Here is a 20,546-nt window from a genome sequence, read left to right as displayed (position 1 = left end):
GGAGGAATCTCAGGTGTGAACTTATCACTCTCTACAACTCACTGAAAGGAGGCTGCAGCCAGGTGGGGTCAGGCTCTTCTCCCAGGCAGTAAGTGACAGGATGCGAGAAGAGTCTTAACCTGCACTGAGGGACGGTCAGGTTGGATATCACGGCCAATTTTTTCACAGATACTGGAACGGGCTGCCCAGGGAGGGCGGTGGAGTCACCGTCCCTGAGGGTGTTTAAGTCGGCACAGGGCACTCGGTACCGGGGTCTGGTTGACATGGAAGTGTTCGGTGAAGGTGGGACCGGACGATCCCAGAGGCGCTCTCCGGGCCGCCGGCTCTGTGCGGTTCCGGGCGGGACAGCCGAGGCCGCTGTTCCCGCTGCGCAGCCCCGGCCGCGCTGCCGGCCGTGCCCTCAGGGCCCCCACAGCGCCCCCTGCCGCGCCGCGCCGGAACTGGGTCAGGGCCGCCGAGGGGGCGGGGCCGCGCGCCTCGCGCGTCGCGGCGCGGTGACGCAGCGCGTGCGCGGTGACGTCGCGGCCGGTCCGTGTCCGTGTCCTGCCGCCGGTCTCGGCCCTGCCCGCGCCGCCCTCGGCCCGCCCGGCCCCGCTCGGCCCCGCCGCCGTCGCCCCGCCATGGCCAACGTGGCCGACACGAAGCTCTACGACATCCTGGGCGTGCCGCCCGGCGCCTCCGACAATGAACTCAAGAAGGTGCGGCGGAGGGGCGGAGGTCGGGCGGTGGGGGGGTGCTGGGCCCGGCCGGGCAGGGCCCCGCGGGCGGGCGGCGAGGGCAGCGGGGCCGAGCGGGGCAGCCGCGGGCGGCGGGGCTGGGGCTGCGCTGCGGGCGCGGCGCGGTGCTCGGTAGGCCGCGCCCGGGGCCGAGCGGTCGGAGAGGCCGCGGGCAGGGCGAGGGCCCGGCGGGAGGAGGGGGCGGCGGGGCCCGGCCGCGTCCCTGGCCCGGCGCGTCCCGCGTGGGCTCCGGGCGCGGGCGGAACGCGGCTCATCCCGCCCCCGCCGCACCGCGCCGAGCGCGGCCGCGAGGGCTCTTCGGGGGTGAGAATCCCTGCGGGCCGAGCCTCACCGGTGCCATTGTCTGCCCCACGTGCAGGCCCTGGGAGGATTCGGTTTCGCTCATAGTTGCGGTTCCTCCCAGGCCGAACGCGGGAAGGCGAGGTAAACAAAGAGGGGAGGTGAAAACTTGGAGCCAGGTCGTCACTATAGCAATTCCATCCTGTAGTATTTGAAGCACTTTTTTTTTCTTTCTTTTTGTCCTTTTTTTTTTTTTTTTTTTTTTTTTTTTTTTTTTTTTTTTTTGTGGAGGCCTTAATGACCGTTTCCACGTGAGGGAGGAGAATGAACCAGACGGTTCACTCGCAGAGGCTTCCGCGGGTGGGTGGTGCTGGCACCAACAACTGCGCCTTACCCGTCATGCACGCGGCAGCCTCATTTGTGCGGGGCTCGGCGATTGCAGCGCTGAAATTGTGCTGGAGATGGAGGGCAGGCGCTGAGGAGGTTGTGTTTAGTGTACAGCACTGCCCACCAGAATATTTCAATTTATTACAGGGTTCGCTTAAAGCTATCTGTGTCCTTTAAGAATGAAAACCGGAGCAGTTTTCTCCTAGGATAGCCTGCACCACCCAGTATTAATTACCACATATTAGGCTATTCGTGGAATGTAAATTTTCCAGCTGTCTGCAACACCAAGGAGTTCCTGTGTATCTTATTGTCATGGAGAGGTTTCATGGGTGCTTTAAAATCTGATATTTTAACCTGTCTAATAGTATAGAAATATTGAAAACGAATCTTGGTCTGAAGGAGCTGAGAGAACAGGCTTTTACAGTGGCTGAATTAACTTTTACTGAAGTTATATATGTTCCCAGTGTAGACCTTGATTCTGGATTTGGTTCTGATGAAATAGTGATGGCTTCCTTCAGGGCCGTGGGTAGTTGTAAGAGTTGCTCTGGCCTGGAATGCTGTTATCAGAAAAGATGTGAGGGTTTTCTCTTTTTAAAGATCACCATTGCAAGCTCCTTTTTTCCTCATTAGATAATGTTCCTTAGGTTATCAGTTTAGTGGTGTTTTGCTTTTTTTTCTTGGTTGTTATACTTAAAATATATGGAGAACATCCATTATGACATAGAATACACAGGTTTGTGGAACATTATGCTTTGTTCCTTATGGGTGATTTTTTCCAATAAGATGTATGAGTTTTGGTTTTTACACTTACTCTCCTTTAGAATATTAGGCTTGTAATATCAACATTGTTTTTATTTTACTAGTTCTTTATTGTGTCTTGACTGCATGCAGAAGTACAGAGTGTTTCAAGATAAAGTCAATAATGAGAAATAACTGAATGGATCTAAAAAAAAGGAAATTTGTTCAGAAGCCGAAAAGTTGTGATTTCTGTAAAGCTTTCTATGTAAAGATCTTAATATTGTGTTTCTAAAGAGTTTCTTTAGGTGCTCAGTTATTCAGAAATAAAGTGTTTGAAAAATCCTCTCCAAGAATTGATACCTTAATTTTTTTGCCGTTGCATCACTGTAGCTTTGATAATAGTTGTAATTTGAAAAATAAAAGACTGTATACAATGTAATTTGTTAATATCTGTCCCCTGATTGCTTCTGAGGGGTCTTGAGGTGCAGTAGAGGAAGGGTTGAAGTTCCTACTGTCATCAGCTCCGGTGGGAGAAGTCTCTGCCTGTTGTTTGCTTTGATCCTCTCAGGTGTAAGCAGAACAGGTGAAGGGCTGCTGAAGAACCAGTGGTGGTCCAGAATGCCAGTGCTGGTCAGAAAAAAGCAGCCTGGAAAGTCCCTTCTGGGGATTTGGCTGTACTTACTCCTGCTGATGTACAGAACTGAAATAAAAGCAGTGCTGTGTACATTTCTGCACATGTAACTCATGCACTGGGCTCAGAGTGAGGTGAACCCTTCCATCAGTGATAGGTGGGGAAGAAGGAAATGATTATTGTGAGGAGTGGTTCTAGGGTTCAGTGGAAGCTGAGGCAGCCATTTTGTTGTTACTGAACTGCTGTGGTTGAGGGCAAAGACAAACAGGGTTCAAAGTTACTGTTGTGGTGTTGGGTTTGAGTGGGTTCTGAAGAGCAAGTCATTTCAATGAAAATCAGATGGGGTTCTCCCTGTAAGTTTATGAGGATAAGCAGGAGAACTAGTTCTGGCTATTGTGTGCCATAGCTGTGTGTGAATGTGAGTCTGGTTCATGTATGCACATAGCCATATTAAAATATTTTTAGGTTGTATCAATATATTAGTGACTTTAAAACATTATAATATTTACACTTTGCTTTATTAGGATTTTCTATCTTCCTGGGGACATTACTTGAGTTTCAAAGAAAAGAACTGATAAATGGAAATTTTAAATAATTTTCTACCTCTTTCAACTAGGCATACAGAAAACTGGCCAAGGAATACCATCCTGATAAGAATCCAAATGCAGGGGATAAAGTAAGAAAGATTCATCTTTTCTTTTTAATACCTTAAGTTTTCCATTACACTAACATCTAAGGAGCTGAGTACAGGTGTTGGGGGCTTGCTGGTTAAGTTGTTAAGCAGTACTGTGAGAGGCAGAATTGTCTGGGCGGCTTCTCCCCAATCTCAACATCAGCCAGTGTACCTCCTGACAAAATGCAGCAGTTGGCTCAAATTGGTTGAGAAGGTAATGCTGAGGAAAAAACTGCTGCTCATTTCCTGAGATAATGTCATCTGCTCATGGCATCTGTAGGAATTTGAAAAAAGTGGTCAATTTTTCAAGTGTTTCCAACATGGAGAAACGGATGTGTAGAGATTCCTAAAACTGCTGCAGCATAAACCAAATTACATGTGTGGGAAGATTGAATTAGATTTGTTACACTAAAAGCAATTTAAAAATCATCAATTAAGTTGACTCAGCTGATTATCTTTAACCAAATTGTAGTTCTGATGGCTGCTTAGATGTGAGCAGAGATAACCATGAAAAGATACTAATTTGCCAAATACATTAATATACCTTTCAGAAAGCTACTTAATTGTTAGTGTATTTGAAGTGCCCAACATGTTGAAGCCTTTGCTGTTAGTATGTAACTGTTGGATATTCTGCCTTTTGGTTTCTGCACTGTTGTGTACTTGGGGGTTTCTTTTGTTGGATTTTTTTTTAATTTGGAAGAAATCTGTCTTATGCTAGTAAAGAACAAAGCCAACCAAGTTTTGCAGTAAAATATTTTATGGTAAGATGTAACAAAACTAAGTCTAAGTTGTGTTAAAATGAGGGAAGAGTGTTTCATTGTGTACCTTCTTAATTGATAGGGGTTCATGCAGGGGGAGAAACTCACAAAATGCTGCCTTTAGGTTCTAAATGATCATGCACTGTTTGACTGTGTTTCCTCTCCTAGTTCAAAGAAATAAGCTTTGCCTATGAAGTGTTGTCAAATCCTGAGAAGCGCGAGCTGTACGATCGCTATGGAGAGCAGGGGCTGCGGGAAGGCAGCGGCAGCAGTGGCATGGACGATATTTTCTCCCATATCTTTGGTGGGGGATTGTTCAATTTCATGGGTGGCCAGAGTAGAAGTCGCAATGGTAGAAGAAGAGGAGAAGATATGGTGCATCCACTCAAGTGAGTACCTTGATGCTGCATCTTGTGCTTTGAAGCTTTCCTGACCATAGAAACTCTGCTGGTTTCTGTTCTTGATACACTTCTCAGTTGAGATCCTCTGCAGTCTGCACTGCTCTTCAGAGCTGCATGTTGTGTGTAGAGCAGGGGGCAGTCATCTGGAGTTACTTTCCTTGGTTGGTTAATCTAGAAACTACCAAATACTTTGCCAGGTTATTTGAATTATGTACTTTGTTCGCTTTATTTTCTTTGTTTTGCTCCCTGATTATGTTTGGTAGTTCTAATCTGGAAAAGCCTTCAACAGCCAAGTATTACTCACCAGGCAAATTCTGGTCTGTGGAGGTGCTCTGGAAAGACTTGAATTCATAGGGCAGTGCCAGCTGGAACTATAGTTGAACCTCATAATTAATGGAAAAGTGTGTGTAGTGGCTTTGGTTTTGTTTATTTATTCAAAGCCATTCTTGAATATCACATCTGTGTTTTGGAGATCTCTTCTTGCAGTCATGGCTGGCTTTTTGGCTGCTGAGCAGGTCCCTTTTAACAACTTCAGTTAAGCAACATCTTTCCTGTGATTGGGAGACTGTGCTTGGCCAAGTCTGTTTAGCTTCACTTCTGTTTTGTAGCTGGTACTTCATGATGGATTATTAATGAGCTTTGATTTTGTTGTTATTTGTAAATACTGATGCCAGGCAACCTGTTCTTAATACAACTCAATACACTAAGTTGAAGTTTTGGTCCACTAACAAACCCTTTTAGGAGGAACACTAAAAGGTTAAGTGGCCTTGGGGACATGCTAACACCTCCCCACTAAAGTGGAAAACCCAGTACAGTAGTAAGTACTCTGTGTTATTACTGTTTATGCAATAGACTATATTATTGTGTGGAGTGTTTACAGAGGCTTGTTTCTCACCTGCCTGGTAGAAATTAATTATGACTGTATAATAGCACCTAAAATTCTAGATAAGCTTGTTTCCTATTGAGAAATACAACCAATCCTACCTGGTTTATTCTGATTAAATTACAGCTTTTCTCTAAAGCTATGTTCAGATTTATATTGTGTATCAAGTGTATATTGATATGTATGGAAATTGTTTTTTCAGTAACTCTTTGGGGAAGCTAAAATGGTGCTTAAAATCTTATTTTGATAGCAGATGTAGTCTTGTTAGGAATATTAACTAGGGAAATAGGTTGCTTGTTTAGTTGTCCTAGGCAAGTATTTTAATTACATGGGGGAAATAAGTTTTTAAATGATAACCCAGGAGAAATACTTTATTTTGTAGAGTCTCTTTAGAAGATCTGTATAATGGAAAGACAACTAAACTACAACTTAGCAAGAATGTCCTTTGTAGTGCATGTAATGGGTAAGTTTGTTTGTATTTTTGAGTTCTCTGGTTGCTTTGTTGGCAGACAGTGTAATGAAGGATCTCCTGTGTCAGATCTTTATCAGTATTTGACTTACTGGAGCCTGTTTTCTGACCAGCAAATTGTTGAACTTGAATGATGCTGTTGATGGAACTGGAACTATTCAGGGGCTTTGTGTGGGGGAAGGGTGGGAGAGCGGAGGGCCTGACTGTAATGGGCAGTGCAGTTGGGCATGCTGGCCTGCTGCTGCAGGGGTTTCTGAAGTCTTTGTGAAGAACTTGCTGTTGATGCCCCCGTGCTGTGTGCTGCAGGCAGGGAGGGAAGGCCGGCTCCGTTCAGAAGTGCAACGCGTGCCGGGGCCGGGGCGTGCGCATCATGATCCGGCAGCTGGCCCCGGGCATGGTGCAGCAGATGCAGTCCGTGTGCTCCGACTGCAACGGAGAAGGTAGGCCAGGCTCTGCTCTGCTCCTCACTGTGCTTGCTTGGATCCAGCTCCTGCTCAAATCTCGGGAGGAACTTATCCAGGGCACTTCTACCCTTTCCCAGTCAGCTGCATCTCACTCTGGTGGCAGCATGGAGAAATGATTTCACTCAGAACAGCAGCAAGATTTACAGTGTGTAATGTACTGAAAAACAGCCTGCAAGCTCAAGCAGTAAGGATTGATCATCTTTAAAAACACTTAGATGCAAATATTACTTACTGCTGTTACTCTGGTGTTAAACTAAAAACCAGGATGTTGCTATTTTAGGACCTGTTTGTCTTTTTGCATTTCCTCATATCCAAGGACAATCGTAGATTAAAAATGGGAACCTAAAGTTGAAATTTTAACTTCTTCAAATTAAGATGATATCTTTGCCTGAATTGGTTCTGATTAGGGGTAGCAAGTTCAGCACTTCACGTGATTTCTTTTTATGTATTCTGCTGTTGGCAGAGTAATAACATCACCTTGTGGATGATTTTACTTGTCACAACACTCAAGCTACAAAGAGTTGTATTTTGTGACTTGTCAAAACATTTCATAAATGATGTTGTCTTTAACATTTCATATGCCTAACCTACATATTTTGTAGTTTCAACTTCATCATAATGTTATGCTTTGTTTCACAGAAAGGTGGTTTAAGGTGAGAAGCTTAATGTTTTAAGCCAAAGGCATCTGCTTGTGGCACTTAGTACCGAATCTTACAGTCCATGTGCCCTAATACTTTGGTTACTGTGTATAGAGACAAGAGCTCACTGGAAAAATAAAGGTGAGGTAGAACAGAGCATTGAAGCCATTTTGAATTGTCACCCTTCAGTTTGCTGGAAACAGTAATTACCTTTGTAGGGATAAATCTGATGTGACCGGCTCTCTTTCCCTGTTTTTGTATGCAAGACTAGTTCTGCTGGCTGCATTTACCCAGGACTGTCTTGTGGGGATATTCTGGGAGATGAGGCAGTCAGAGAACTTTTGTTTTTTCTTCCTTCCCCATTTCTCAGCTAGAATAAATGAAGCCTAGATTTCCTCTTGGGAGGAATTCATAAAGCAACATTGAAATCACTACTTGTGTTGCAGAAATTCTTCAGCTTGCTTTCAAATAGTTTTTCCTAGGAATTGGATGCAGTTATGTCAAGATCTCTGAACTCAAAATTTGTCTTTATTTAGGTGAAGTAATTAATGAAAAAGACCGCTGTAAAAAATGTGAAGGGAAGAAGGTGATCAAAGAGGTAAAAATACTTGAAGTCCATGTAGATAAAGGCATGAAACATGGGCAAAGAATTACATTCAGTGGAGAAGCAGATCAGGCTCCCGGAGTGGAACCAGGCGATATTGTCCTTTTACTGCAAGAGAAGGAGAATGAGGTAATGCTTTTGAGTTGATCTTTTAAATGCCTTTTATTCCACTTGTTAATATTTAAGTTCTATAGATGGCCATTCATTTAAAGTAATTGATACAGTTGCAGCTCTGGGAGAGATGGGGAATAGCTTTTAATAGATTTATAGTGTGTAACACAGCTTTCATGGTGAGCCAGAAAAAACTGGGCAAGTCCTTAGCCAGGGGACTGGCAGCTTCTGGTGCCTCCTAATGCTAGCAAGAGGCAGCTGCTCAGATAAGCTCTGACTGACTTTGATAACAGTGAAGAGCCATTCAGGATGTTCACTTTCACAGTCTGCTTTGCTTGTGACACTAACAAAATTCTAAGCGTGCCTTTTTTCCATGTCTTGTGACGTGGCAGGGAACTCCTGATAAAACCCCCAAATGGTGCTTTCTGTGTCTGCTACTCTGGTTCTGGAAGTAACACAAAATGGTGATGTTGCTGATTAACTTAACAAAACAAACATTATTATTTTAGACTGGTTTGGTAAGACTTCCGTTCACTGTATGCTGGAATCACTGCACTTTGGAATTAAATGTTGCAATTTATCTTCTGTTAAAATATCATGTGGGGTAGAGTTGAGGTGACTGCTCCTTTTTTAATTCTAATAGCTATGATGAAATAAGAAACAGTTTGTGTGTTGCACTTGAGGAGTTTTGTGTTGTGATAGAGTAGCATGGAGTACAAATTTTAACTACAGTCAAATATTAAGGACATAATATTAATTATCTGCTCATTAGGTACTTTGTAAGATTTTCAAAGCTGTGTCAAGGACTGCTAATCTGCCAGTCTGTACTTTGTCCTAGTGAGTAAAACTAGATAGACTTTGTTCTTAAAATTTCTCTTGAGATGGGATTCAGTGGACAAATGTCCACTATCCATTTGTCTGCCAGTGGACAAATTTTAAGATTTACTCTGATTAAGAATCCTGAGTTCTGTGGCCTAAAGATCTCTTCTCGCAGCTATGGACTAAGTGATCAAAGTCCTGCTGTAGGTCAAGGGAGCTAAAGCTGAAATGCTTGAGGACAAGAGCTGAAAAATGAAGATGTGGTTTATATGCTCCAGTGCAGGTGAAATAGTGTCAAACTGTTGTCAGTTTTGTTTATAGGTTGCTTGTGTGGAAGATGTTGGAGGTGAAAGTTGGGGCTGCTGTACAGGCCTGGTTTAATTTGAATCCTACCTTGGTGTGTGGTGTGGTTTGGCTTGTTTTAGATGACACTTGGTCAGGCACAAACTTCCCAAGCATGTTACGCCATCTGAATTAATGGAATCAGGTTCACTTCATACAAAGGCTGTTGCTCTGACATTGAGTTTTAAGGATAAATCATAATGAACTCTCAATGATGAGTCTGGTGGAGTTGTGATTGCAGTACTAGAAAGGACATCTCCTTTGTTTCCCAGGTGTTCCAGCGGGATGTGAATGACTTGCATATGACACACAAGATTGGACTTGTTGAAGCACTGTGTGGATTTCAGTTCACATTTAAGCACCTTGATGGACGTCAGATTGTGGTTAAATATCCTCCTGGAAAAGTAATTGAACCAGGTAGGCCTGAGCTGATAAGGATTTCTTTGATTATGCTTTTGTGACACTTCAGCACTTAATCCCACCCTTGTTGTCCTGTTAACTGAGCCCAGGCTGGGGAAACAGAGCTGTGTGGAGAGAGAGTGGCTCTGCAGCAGCACTTTATTACTTTACTTCTCTTTGAATTGCAGGTTCTATTCGTGTAGTCAGAGGGGAAGGAATGCCACAGTATCGCAATCCTTTTGAGAAAGGGGATCTCTACATTAAATTTGATGTTCAGTTTCCTGAAAATAACTGGATTAGCCCAGAAAAGCTTTCAGTAAGTAGCTGTTCAAGCAAAAATGTGGTGTCTTACTTGACAGAGTGTGCAAAGAGCCTGTGTTGTACCTCATGGGCTTGCTCTCAGTGCTTAAATTCAGATGTGAGTAAAGTTCTTTTAACCTTTCTTATGGGCCATGTGTTACTTGGAAATAGCCCTTGAAATATGAATTTGTGGAAGCTGTATTTAGGAGCTGTGCAGATGGTACACAGATGAGGGCAGGAGGAGAATCTTTCTGTTGCTGTATGATAAGTTTATGGAGTGCAACTGTGTTTACTGATTGCACTTCTGGTAGATGATATGTGGAGCTGTTGGTTTTCTTGAAGTGGTGTCTTCCAGTTGATACAAATGCTTTTAAATGACTCTGCAATTCAGGGCTTTCATCAGCATAGACTTGTAAGCCAAACCTGCTCTTAGAGGTGTCTCAAAGATATGGGAAACCAGTCACTTGATTTAGGTCTTCTAGATGCAATACTGAATGCATTTCTTTCTTTGGGGCAGGAACTTGAAGATCTTCTGCCAGCTAGACCAGAATTTCCCAATGTAATTGGTGATGCAGAAGAGGTAGATCTTCAAGAATTTGATACCACTCGTGGTTCAGGTGGTGGCCAGAGACGTGAAGCTTATAATGATAGTTCTGATGAAGAAAGCAGCCATCATGGACCTGGGGTACAGTGTGCCCACCAGTAAACATTTGTCTAAAAAGTTGCACAAGGATTTTCTTTCAAATTTTGCCTGACTTGTTTTCAACAATCCAGCTGGATTGTATAAGTAATCCAGATGAACCAATGGACATCTATTGCTGTATGTGTAACTTTTAAATTGGTCTATAGTATCTACAGAGTGTAATTTAAACTAACCACAAGCTTACATCTTCATTTTGACTGTGTAGCAGAATAAAGCACTTGAAAGGAAGACGAGACTCCTTTTCACATGGGTTTTAAGTTTGTCCTCGTATCTGTGCTTGATTTTTACCAGTTTTGTGTAGATTTTAAGTTTCATATTTTAAATTCAAATTCTACATTGTAAAGTTTGTGTACAATTTGTCCTGAGGCTTGGTATTTGGCTGCACCTGCATAAGCTGCTACAAGTAGAATCAAGAATTTCATAGCCTGTATCTATCATCTAGATGCATGGTAAATGGGCTTTGCACATAATGGGTTTAGAGCTGACTGGGAACAATGAAAGACTAAATTAGAAGTGGTTGTAAGTTTTTTTTCTACCATCTTGTGAACGGTTTCTGAAATTAAATAAAAGCAGTTGGTGTATAATATATTTCTTTTGCCTTGTAACTCTTACTTTTCCAGTGGCTTTAACTAGTCTGTGTATGAAGAGACTATGTAGATGATAGACATTTTATAAACACAGGGAGGCTGAAGCTGCCTTAAGACTAGGTGAAGGTTGGATAACAATTGTGTGCCACATTCAAGTCTCTTCCTGAAATGAGAGATGACTAAAATGGGCACAGGGAAGGCTGCAGCCATGTCTCCTTTGTGTGAAGAAAACACAAGGATATCTGAATTCAGTCTAAAGATAACAAACCCCTTAAATGGGGAATGATTAAATTTTGAAATAATGGTGTCTTTCTCTTAGCCTTTGAATCCTATTCAAAGTCTGATTCAGCCTCACTTCCTAGAAAAATGTTTCCAGGTTAAAAAAAGAATTGTTTAACCTGGAAACGTAAAAAATGTAGATGGTTTTGTTACTTTTCTAGTAGTTTGCACTTTGGTTTAAGTATGAAGATATTAAAATCTCCAGCTGCAGTTCTATTACTATTAATTGGCAAAAAAGCCAGAACAAAGCAAAAATGTGACCTTAACTAAGGAACTGTTGTGCATGAACAGTGTTGGGTTGGTAAGCTGCCTCTATAGCAAGGTTTCTCTCCTGTTTAAGTGAGAAAGTTGAAGCTCTACTTTTCTTTACAAATCTGAAGTGTGACTTGTTTAGTTATTTTTCTGATAGTTGTTGACACTTTATTGATGAGGTTGGAGGGACAAACTCCAAGGGTTTCAATGTGCTTGGGTAGGCATTGGCATTTGAGTGTTGCTGAACATCCTTGTTAAAGACTCTAAAAATGAAGCAAAAATAAATACTGTTTGATCTGTATTTCAGTACTGACTTATGATGTGGCATTCTCTAGTGGCTCTTTTATTTTCCTTTATTAAAACTTGGGGTTGCTTTTTGTGAAGCCATGGTTATATGCTGATCCTTTCTCCTGACTGCTCTCACCAAGGAGTCAGTCCTTGTAACCTGCAATGCTTAAACAATTACACCACCAGTCTTCTGCTTGTAAGTCCTTGCAAAATAGAGTAACTCTCTAAACCTTTAATCCCCATTCAGGTTCTGTGGCTTTTTTGAAGGGGAAGAGAGGAAGGGATTCATGATAGCTGAAGTGAAGGGGTGGAGGAAGAGCTGATCACTGTAGGGCAGTTCTGCTTCAGTCCCCAGCTGGCATTAATTTGGGCTCCTGCCAGCAGCACCTGATAAATTCTAATTTTACCTGTCATCTTGTGCATTACTGTCATGTCACACACAAGACTGGAAATAAATTTTATTCCTGTGTTAGATTCATACATGCTACCACATACCTGAAGTTATTAAAATGTCTTAAGGCTGTTCAAAAATTTAATACCTTGTATTTCAGTTTCTTTGTGAGTTGATATTAGAGAAACTTATTTCCTATATACAGCCTCTTACTGTTCATTTTGCTGTGAACTTAGTTAAAACCTAACCTAAGCCTTTTATAAAGAAAAAGTATCATTTTCTTCTGCTTTGCTGTCCTTCATAACAGGAACTTAATAAGACACATCACATGATATAAAAGCTTATATAAACATTTAATAAGCAGTATACAGCTTTATTAAGACATAATAGACATTATTTCAACACTAGGGAGGCAGCAGGCAAGAGCAGTCACCAATGTTCTGTAGTCACCAGACAGTTCCATTAACTTGGCTTAGGTGTTACCTTTCCACATAGGACAGTCAGCTCACTCTGAGGGGGGAAAATTCATTTTAGCTCAAGCTGCCCAAAAGAACTTGGAAGAAAAGTCCCTACTGTTAAAGCAAGCAGAGAGCACTCACTCCCCACTGTGCCCATGGAGGCAGGGCCATAACAAAAACCACAGAACAGCTCCCAGAGCTTTACCTTGACTCTATACCTGCACAACTGTAAACTGGTGAGCATCTCTCACGTCTGGATAATTCCTATTACTTCAAACAATAGTCCAGGTACCCATATCTTCAGGAGGGCTGGGCAGTAGGTGCTACAACGTTCTTTGTAGCTCTTTATTTTGCCTCACACCCATTAAGGCAGTTCCTGTTCAACTGCAGCAGGGACTTACCAGGTATGTAGTTCTTACTCAGCAAGGGCCACAGAATTATGGATTATAAGAAGACTCAGAACTGAGCTGCAGCTTTGTCAGCCTTTGTGAATAAGAGATAAGGGAGTGGCAGTTTGCTCACATGGCAGGACAGCCACCAGAGCAGTGCAGAAGGAAGAGTTTATGCTCCTGTGATCCCTCCACTGTCACCAAACTGCATGTGCTTATGTAAGTGCAATTCCTTTTACACATGATCCATGTGCAGCAGTTCTTCCCTCCCTCCTCCCTCCAACTGATGCCAGCCAGTTGAGGCTTAAACTCCAAAGAGTTGAAATTTGCATTCATGCCAGAATGTGAGATGAAAGCCTGGGAGCAGGTGTGTGAGTGCACAGATCTCTAAGGCTCCTAGTTCAGGCTTACCACCAGGTTATGGATGTGCTGTACTGTGTCCTGGTTTAGGAGCTGCACATCAATATTGCGGAGGTCTCCACCAGCCGTGCACAGTGTCTGTGAAGAGAAACAATTCTAAGATTAAAATTTTTCTTGCATGCCCAGCTTCTCTGAAACTCGTGTGCTCCTCTGTACATTGCAGAACGTTGGCAACCATTTTCCTTTCGCTTAGCAGCATCTCATTTAGGAATAGCAAGAACTATCACACTATATGTATTGATCAACTACTGTCAGTTGAAAATGTTTTTTTAAAAAAAAAAGATACCTGTCCATCAGCCAGGGGAATGTTGACAAATGGAACACTTTTATGTTGGGGTACTGATTTACTTCTCTTTAACATGCCTTGAGCTCTTCCACTGGCAGGTAAAGTTCTTGAGACAGTCTGTTGTAATCCAGCACTAGAAAACAATGAAAATTTACTTTGAGGTTAACTTTCTGTGCTCTGCTGGAAACTTTCAAGCATGAAATAAATGCCAGTAGTAGGAAATACACGTAGGAGAGAGGCAGTCATGTTTAAATTTTTCCAGTTCTGCCAGCAGACTACAGAAACCCAACCATGAGCAGCACTTATAGGCACTGCTGGGTAAGGTTTTATGACCCTGGCACTGCAGTAACCTTGTAAGCCTGTGACACAAGATGACATTTTGGCCACTCAGTAACAAGAATATCCACTCTCCAATATCAGCAGTGAATGTTTACAGTTTTGGAAAGAGGAAACTTTGTGCCTCAGGGCTTAAGATAAGACATGTCCTCTATCTGTCTACTACAGAGGGAGATATCAATAAATACCAAAGCTGCTACCTCTCAGAGGCACAGGGTGTGCCTTATGCCATGCAGAATGCCTAAGTTTCTATTATACAACAGTTATTATTTTACTTTAAAAATGTAAGATTTGGGTGTGTTCTGCATGGAAACAAGCCTCTGACATTTATAGCAGGCCAAGGTGAAACTGAACCACTTTCTGCTTTCAGGACCCATTTAAGTTGTTCACCCCCCTCACTTCAGCTTGTGCCAAAAGCAAACTCTGTAGTGTATGCAGAATGATACTAACTAAAAATCTTGACTGTTCAAGATGCCAAGAACTGATTATCAGTGTATTTGGTTGAGGGGTTTGTAGGGATTGGTTTATTTTTAACAAAGCATTATTGGTGACATTTTAATCAAGGTTGTGCTCTGAGAACCAGTTTGAGATGCAAGTCTGTAAATAGTGAGAATAGCATTTATACTCTAATTCTCTAATTACTTTTTTTTTTTTAACTGACTTAGTTAGGACATCAAATCCTGTGCCTCCACAATAATTTAAGCTAACACCCACACCCAAGGCAGGAGGTGTAACTGGTTTGGCACCCCTACTGTCACATTTAGTGGCAGACCACAAAGATCTATTCTATCTACATTGATAATAATACATAGTGTCTTGGTATTGAACAAAATTATTGATTAGGAGCAAACTGAAATCTCCTTACCTTCTAGCTCCCTTTGGAGTGGCTTTGAGATTTGTGGCACTGCAATGAAAACAAAGAGACTTAGCATCCTTCTGCAAGCTGCACTAGCAGCAGACACTAAAGAAGTGGCTATTTGCTTTGTATTTTGTTGGGGGTTTCATTTTGTTGGTTTATTATTTTTATTTATTTCCTCCTCGTCTACTTTTACTGTAAAGTTTTAGCTAGGGTGAAGGTAGAAGTGGATTAGAGAATGCTGAAGTGCCCCATGACAGGGACCTAGTGTGAAAAACATGTGAAAAAGCCCTCCTGAGGTAAACATGACACAGTGGGATTAAAACCGTACAAGAACACAAGAATAATTCATGTTACTGAGCAAGGGAGGGCTGCAATACCCAAGTGAAGTGTTTATTACAGAACAATTCAGCAGTACTAGCAGAGCAAAGGTGCTTTCCTTACATGCTCTCTTCCATTAGTAATGTTTGGGAATCTGTACTGCTCCCCTCAGTTCAGAACTGCACCTTCATCAACCACAGGTGCTTTTTTGCTCAGGTTCATATCACCGCAGTGCATCTCAGGTTAAGGGAGAATCCTTGTCAGATGTATTCCCTTTGGGCTCAAATCTCAGCTACTATATTTGAAAATAATTGTGTTCAGCACTCAAAAATTCAGGTGAGTTAAATAAGCTATCAAAGATCAGTCTTACCTAGAAAGAGAGTTCAGTTTGCCACTTAAACCTGAGGCCAGTGAAACCAGTGACCTGGTTTTGGAGATCTAAAAATTTATATATAAGACTGCAGTTAAAAAAGGTAGCATTTGAAAGCAAAATGATAGGTATTTGCAGGAACAATACTGTAAAAATTCCCTGTTGAAAAAGGGTAGCTAAGCCCCATAGTGTTGCCTTTGATATATATATATATGTATATGGATATGTATATGTATATATATATATAAAATGCCAAATATACATTTTAAAAGAAGTTTCATAATGCCAAAACATATTTATTCCTACTGAAGTTTTGTATAACCAACCACCTAATATACACCCTTCCAACTTCTAAGCCTTTTTCCAGTAGAAGTCTGTAATTGCACAGAATCTTTTTTGTATTTGTTATCAGCTTGCTACATCAGTGTCTGGCTGAGGAGCTGCACTGCCCAGACAGACTGAGGTGGCAAAACTAAAACACTTGATTTGGTTTAGAGACAAGAATGCTATAACTACTCAGTTATAGAAAAACATGGATTAAACACGAGGTTGATTTAAAAATAAAGTTTCAACAAAATATGGTTCTTCAAACCATCAAGATTTACTGGCAAGTCAAGAGAGAATGACCATGCCAGTACTTGCCAGCCTGTGTTATTAGTCACTAGAAGTGCAGATACCATATTTCATTATGAAAATAATTACAGTTAGCCTTGCTTAACTTCAAATAAATTGCATTTAAAATAACTGACTTTTCCAACAGACAGCAGAGCACCAGCCTGCCTTCTCATGGATCTAGCAGGGCTTGTGGTAGGTCAAAACTGATTAAGTCCTTATGTTTTTTGAATAAAAACAGAATAAACTTACTTTTTTAGTTATTTTCTTTGCAGAACTGTGCTTGCTATCTTCATATTCAACAATTGTAGTTACCTTAACTATAAATGTATTAGCAAGACAAGGAAAATAAAGATCTCATGAAGAGCATGAAACACCACATCAGCCTCATGTTTGAAGCCCAATTCCCCTCCATGGACAGCTTTGGCCCTTGTGCCATCCAATGTCATTCACTTGGGACACAGGTCAGAGCAAACTCTGTGTGTTCAGCAGCACTGGGACACACAGATAATCCCTCAGTTACAAGACCCCAGATAATCCCTCAGCCCACAGACAAAACAGATTTACAACCAGTGGTAGGATCCTCCTTACTGCATATTTGGGAATATGAAAAAAAATTTGTATTTCCTACAAAGCTCAATGGGCAGAATGTTAAGGGAAACCTAAGAAAAGACGGGTAGCTTTCCTAACTCTCCTGCTACACTGTAAAGCCTTAAATCTGTCTCTTCTCACCACTTCCCCTGATACATTGCAAAGGAGAGAAGCTCTTGTCTCATGCTTTAAAGTACCTCTACAGTAGCATAGCTCATGATCCTCCACACTGAATGCTTGGGGTCTGTTATGCACTTTTCCCTCTTGTATTCTTCAGGCTTAACATTAATTTTACAAATGCTCAGTTCAAACCAGTTAAAAAAAAAAAAAATGCAGGAACTACGGGCTATGTATTAATGAGTTGACCTGCCTTTTTTGCTGTTGGTCCTCACCAGTTTGGGATTTGGCATGTCTTCTACAGAGCAGTCAGTCTGAAAAATATATTTATCCAACAAGGGAAGGTTGTCAGTATTTTTCCCAGTAGATGCATATTATGTTACAAGAGGCAGTGAACTAAAAGGGCATGAAAGCAACTGACAGGAAGTGGGATTAGCTAAACACCAGTTGTTTTTTTAGCTTTTTATGGAAACATCTGAATTTCTGCCAGCAGAAGATCCTAAAACTTTAGGTAATGTTCATAACTGCACCATGGCTGGCTGCCGGGTCATTTCATATCATCTTCTATTTAAACACACAGCCAAATGAAATAATTTGTCTGAAGTACTTACAGCAGGGAGAGAAAAATTCTATTCTGTAAACTGTGATAAGATTTGAAAACACACACTCACCACTGCAGCAGCAAGAGCCATTTCCTCCCGTCCTTGCAAATCTGTAACTCAAGAAATTATAACTTATTTAGATGCTATTACTTGCATAATTTTTATCTTCATATTCTTATGGGCTCAGAAGCCAAACAGTAATTCAGGATTACAGTGGTTAAATAGGTAACCCTAGGTCAGCATATGTGTGACATTTGAACAAGATTCCAGTCTTGTAGGAAATCACTCCTACAAAACAACAACGAAAATCTGAGGCCATGTCAGTGTTTATCCTTGAAAGAATCCTGAGTGTAGGCACACAGGGTATCCCCCACATTCAAAGAACCACCCCACGCTCACGCTGCACTGCAGACAGCTAATGCTCTTGGGCAGAAGTTTCTCCAGAAGGACACCAAAACACATACTCAGTTACAGTAAACTCAAGTTCTTCAAGAGGTTAAGGTTTGATATCTGTGTGGCCCCTGCAATTTCCAGCTGCAAGGCAGATTCCAGAAACATCAGTTCTCACCAGAATGTACATCTGATGCTGAGTGTACACGTCTTAAACCTCTGCATCAATGGGAGTTAAAATTAAACTTGTTTGCTTATCATCACAGGTATATGACCAGATTACAATGGCCCAGGAGAGTTCAAATTGACAAAGAGAAAATAATCTCAGTGGCTAACGATGAACAGATTCAGATGAACAAAAATGGTTGGTTTTACACACAGAAAACACTAGGTTTGTAATTATTTCTTGTCTCTTCAGACTTTAAATAAGATTACTTAAGTGCACGCGTAATAGTACTCTCCGGACTAGTCACCAAATAATTCTCCACCCTGCGCTACTCAGATCAGTCTACTTGAAAAGGAGTGGTCAGGGAGCATCTGCTGGGTAACAGCACTGCTCATCTGCTTAAAATACAGGGCAGACAAAGCAAACCTTTCCACGAAAGGCAGCAAGTTCCCAGGTGTTCTCCCGCAGCCCCGGGCACTCCGCTGCCCGCACCCGAGCACCCTCACCGAGCACTTCTTTCCTTCTCATCTTCCTCACGGCAGCCGGCATCGTCAGCAGCTCCACGGCAAACGCCTTCTCCGCTGTCTGCAAGAGCGAATCGAGCTCCTTCTTCATCTCCTGGATGTGCTCCTTGGCTTTAAAACAAAACACGCTCTTATTGCCACGCGTGTTACATGTTTCCAAGTATAAGCACTGCAAGACCGCGCTATAAAAGAAAGTTAAAACAGCGATTTATCCGGAGAAATCCGAGCGGGGAGTGAGAGCGCCTGGAGCCTCCATCAGCCGCCAACCCGGGCGCGGGGCAGGCGGCCCTACCCGAGGGGGCGACCCCGGCCCGGAGCCGCCGTTCCCTCCCCAGCCCGGGCAGCCCCGGCCCTACCCTGCTGGTCGAAGTCGCTGAGGAAGAGCGCGATGCGCTGGTCCCTCTTCTTCTGGGAGAGCGCGCCGCGGTCCCTGTCCCGGGGCAGCGCCCCGCGGTCCGGCTCCACGCCCGAGTCGCTGCTGCGCCGCCGGCACGGGGCCTTCCCCAGGGCCATGGCCGACAGCCGGGCCGAGCCGTGCCCGCAGCCGTGCCCGGAGCGGGACCGGCCGGACACACCCCGGGGCGGGCAGGGGCGGCCGGGAGCCGCCGGGCGGGGGACGAGCGGAGCCCGCGGTCCCCGGGCTCAGTCAGAAGGGAGGGAACGCCGTGAGGGCAGCGGGGGGGGTCAGGAGTGCCCCTCTCGGAGGTGCCTCAGGCCTTGGCGCCTGTAAGTGACAGGACGAGGAGGAATGGGTACAAATTGAAAGGGGGGAAACTGAGGTTAGATAATAGAGAGGAATTATTTGCTCTGAGGGTGGTAGACACTGGAGCCCAGGGATGTTGTGATGCCACAACCCTGGCAGTGCTCAAGGCCAGGCTGGATAAAGCCTTGAGCAGCCGTGTGGGAGCTGTCCGTGCCCAGGCAGGGAGGTTGGAACAAGTTGACCTCTAAGGTCCATTCCAACCCCTCAACATTCCATGATTCCACGATTTAATGATCCTTCCGCCCTGCAGGAGCTGGCCAGGCTCTCTCTCTCACACACACACACAGATGAATTGCGCTGTTTTGTTCCTGTTTGGAGCCGCCCCGGGCCCTCAGGAGCTGCATGGAGCAGGTGAGCGTTTCCATCCCGGGGACTGTGCCCAGGGCTAGGCCAGGCGGTGCTCGGCTCCCCCAGGCACTGGGAAGGCTCTGGGCTCCATAGGAAGGGCGCTGTCTCAGAGCTGAGCTTTGGGTTTAGCTAAATAACATTAAATTACTGCTGTTCACTGTGCAGAGCATGCAGGGCTTCAGAGCTAACCAAGGGAATTACCTGCTCTGCCCAGTGCAAATGGTTCCAGCTTGTGCAAATTCTGATCAGGTGAAGACAGGATTTAACAAAAACGTAGTAACAGGGAACATTAGAAAGGTGTGGCTACACCAAGTATGGAATATATAAAAATATTCAAATCCACATCGTTAAAAATACAATTCCATGAAGTAACTTATCTTGCATGTATCTAAATTTAAAAATAATACTAGAGGTATTATTGTATCTTGGGGTTTGTACAAATTTGAGCAAGGAACTGTGCAAAAAGGCATTTAGATAATGCTTTAAAACATTAGTGGTTTTGACATTGTGTATATGGATGCTGCGAGCTCTCTGACGTGAGTAGCTTTTTCTGTATCATATGTATCTGGCACATCTCCTGAGCCAGATGGGACAGACTATGTCACTCAAAAAGAGCTGTAAAAAATCTGACTGACAATTCATAATATAAGTATTTTGTATCAGACAATTTTCTTGTTTGCAAAACAAACAATGTATTCCACTTCCCACACCCTCCCAAAAACCCCTTCCAGACAAACAGGTAAGTGTTTCTGTTCCAGAAAACACTCAAAATCCTGACATAAAGAAAAGAATATCCTGATTTTGGTAATTCTAGCATATGCATATATGTTTACAGAAGCAGGACTAGTTTCCCTTTCCCTAAAT

General features: G+C 43.1%; 2 protein-coding genes across 2 annotated transcripts; one reads left to right on the top strand and one right to left on the bottom strand.

Annotated features, from left to right (window-relative positions):
• Positions 1–570: 570 nt before the first annotated feature.
• DNAJA2 (DnaJ heat shock protein family (Hsp40) member A2) lies at positions 571–11,760 on the top strand. The gene is made up of 9 exons (XM_063167727.1): positions 571–698; positions 3,389–3,448; positions 4,372–4,592; positions 5,870–5,950; positions 6,263–6,396; positions 7,595–7,791; positions 9,207–9,351; positions 9,522–9,649; positions 10,151–11,760. Exons 1-9 carry the CDS (start codon positions 621–623, stop codon positions 10,337–10,339), a joined length of 1,233 nt encoding a protein of 410 aa, XP_063023797.1. The 5' UTR covers positions 571–620; the 3' UTR covers positions 10,340–11,760.
• A 744-nt stretch (positions 11,761–12,504) lies between these two features.
• Positions 12,505–19,084, bottom strand: LOC134424176 (borealin-2-like). The gene is made up of 10 exons (XM_063167726.1): positions 18,928–19,084; positions 18,554–18,682; positions 17,561–17,601; positions 17,143–17,203; positions 16,434–16,501; positions 15,570–15,637; positions 14,888–14,926; positions 13,687–13,819; positions 13,392–13,478; positions 12,505–12,643 (listed from the first exon to the last, which is right to left on the bottom strand). Exons 1-10 carry the CDS (start codon positions 19,082–19,084, stop codon positions 12,596–12,598), a joined length of 831 nt encoding a protein of 276 aa, XP_063023796.1. The 3' UTR covers positions 12,505–12,595.
• Between the last annotated feature and the right edge of the window lie 1,462 nt (positions 19,085–20,546).

Source organism: Melospiza melodia, chromosome 13, assembly GCF_035770615.1.
Source record: "Melospiza melodia melodia isolate bMelMel2 chromosome 13, bMelMel2.pri, whole genome shotgun sequence".
Taxonomy (NCBI): domain Eukaryota; kingdom Metazoa; phylum Chordata; class Aves; order Passeriformes; family Passerellidae; genus Melospiza; species Melospiza melodia.
The sequence above is the reverse complement of the archived record's forward strand: the minus strand, read 5'-3'. Positions and strand labels throughout refer to the sequence as shown.

Bases quoted from the DNA above. Each gene is read 5' to 3' on its own strand.
- DNAJA2 (XM_063167727.1), top strand. From the start codon at position 621: ATGGCCAACGTGGCCGACACGAAGCTCTACGACATCCTGGGCGTGCCG. The intron at 699-3,388 runs GTGCGGCGGAGG...TCTTTCAACTAG, and splicing joins CCGACAATGAACTCAAGAAG to GCATACAGAAAACTGGCCAA. The intron at 3,449-4,371 runs GTAAGAAAGATT...TTCCTCTCCTAG, and splicing joins ATCCAAATGCAGGGGATAAA to TTCAAAGAAATAAGCTTTGC.
- LOC134424176 (XM_063167726.1), bottom strand. From the start codon at position 19,084: ATGGCCCTGGGGAAGGCCCCGTGCCGGCGGCGCAGCAGCGACTCGGGC. The intron at 15,638-16,433 runs GTAAGTTTATTC...ATAAATTTTTAG, and splicing joins CAAAGAAAATAACTAAAAAA to ATCTCCAAAACCAGGTCACT. The intron at 12,644-13,391 runs GTAAGCCTGAAC...TTCCCCCCTCAG, and splicing joins AGCACATCCATAACCTGGTG to AGTGAGCTGACTGTCCTATG.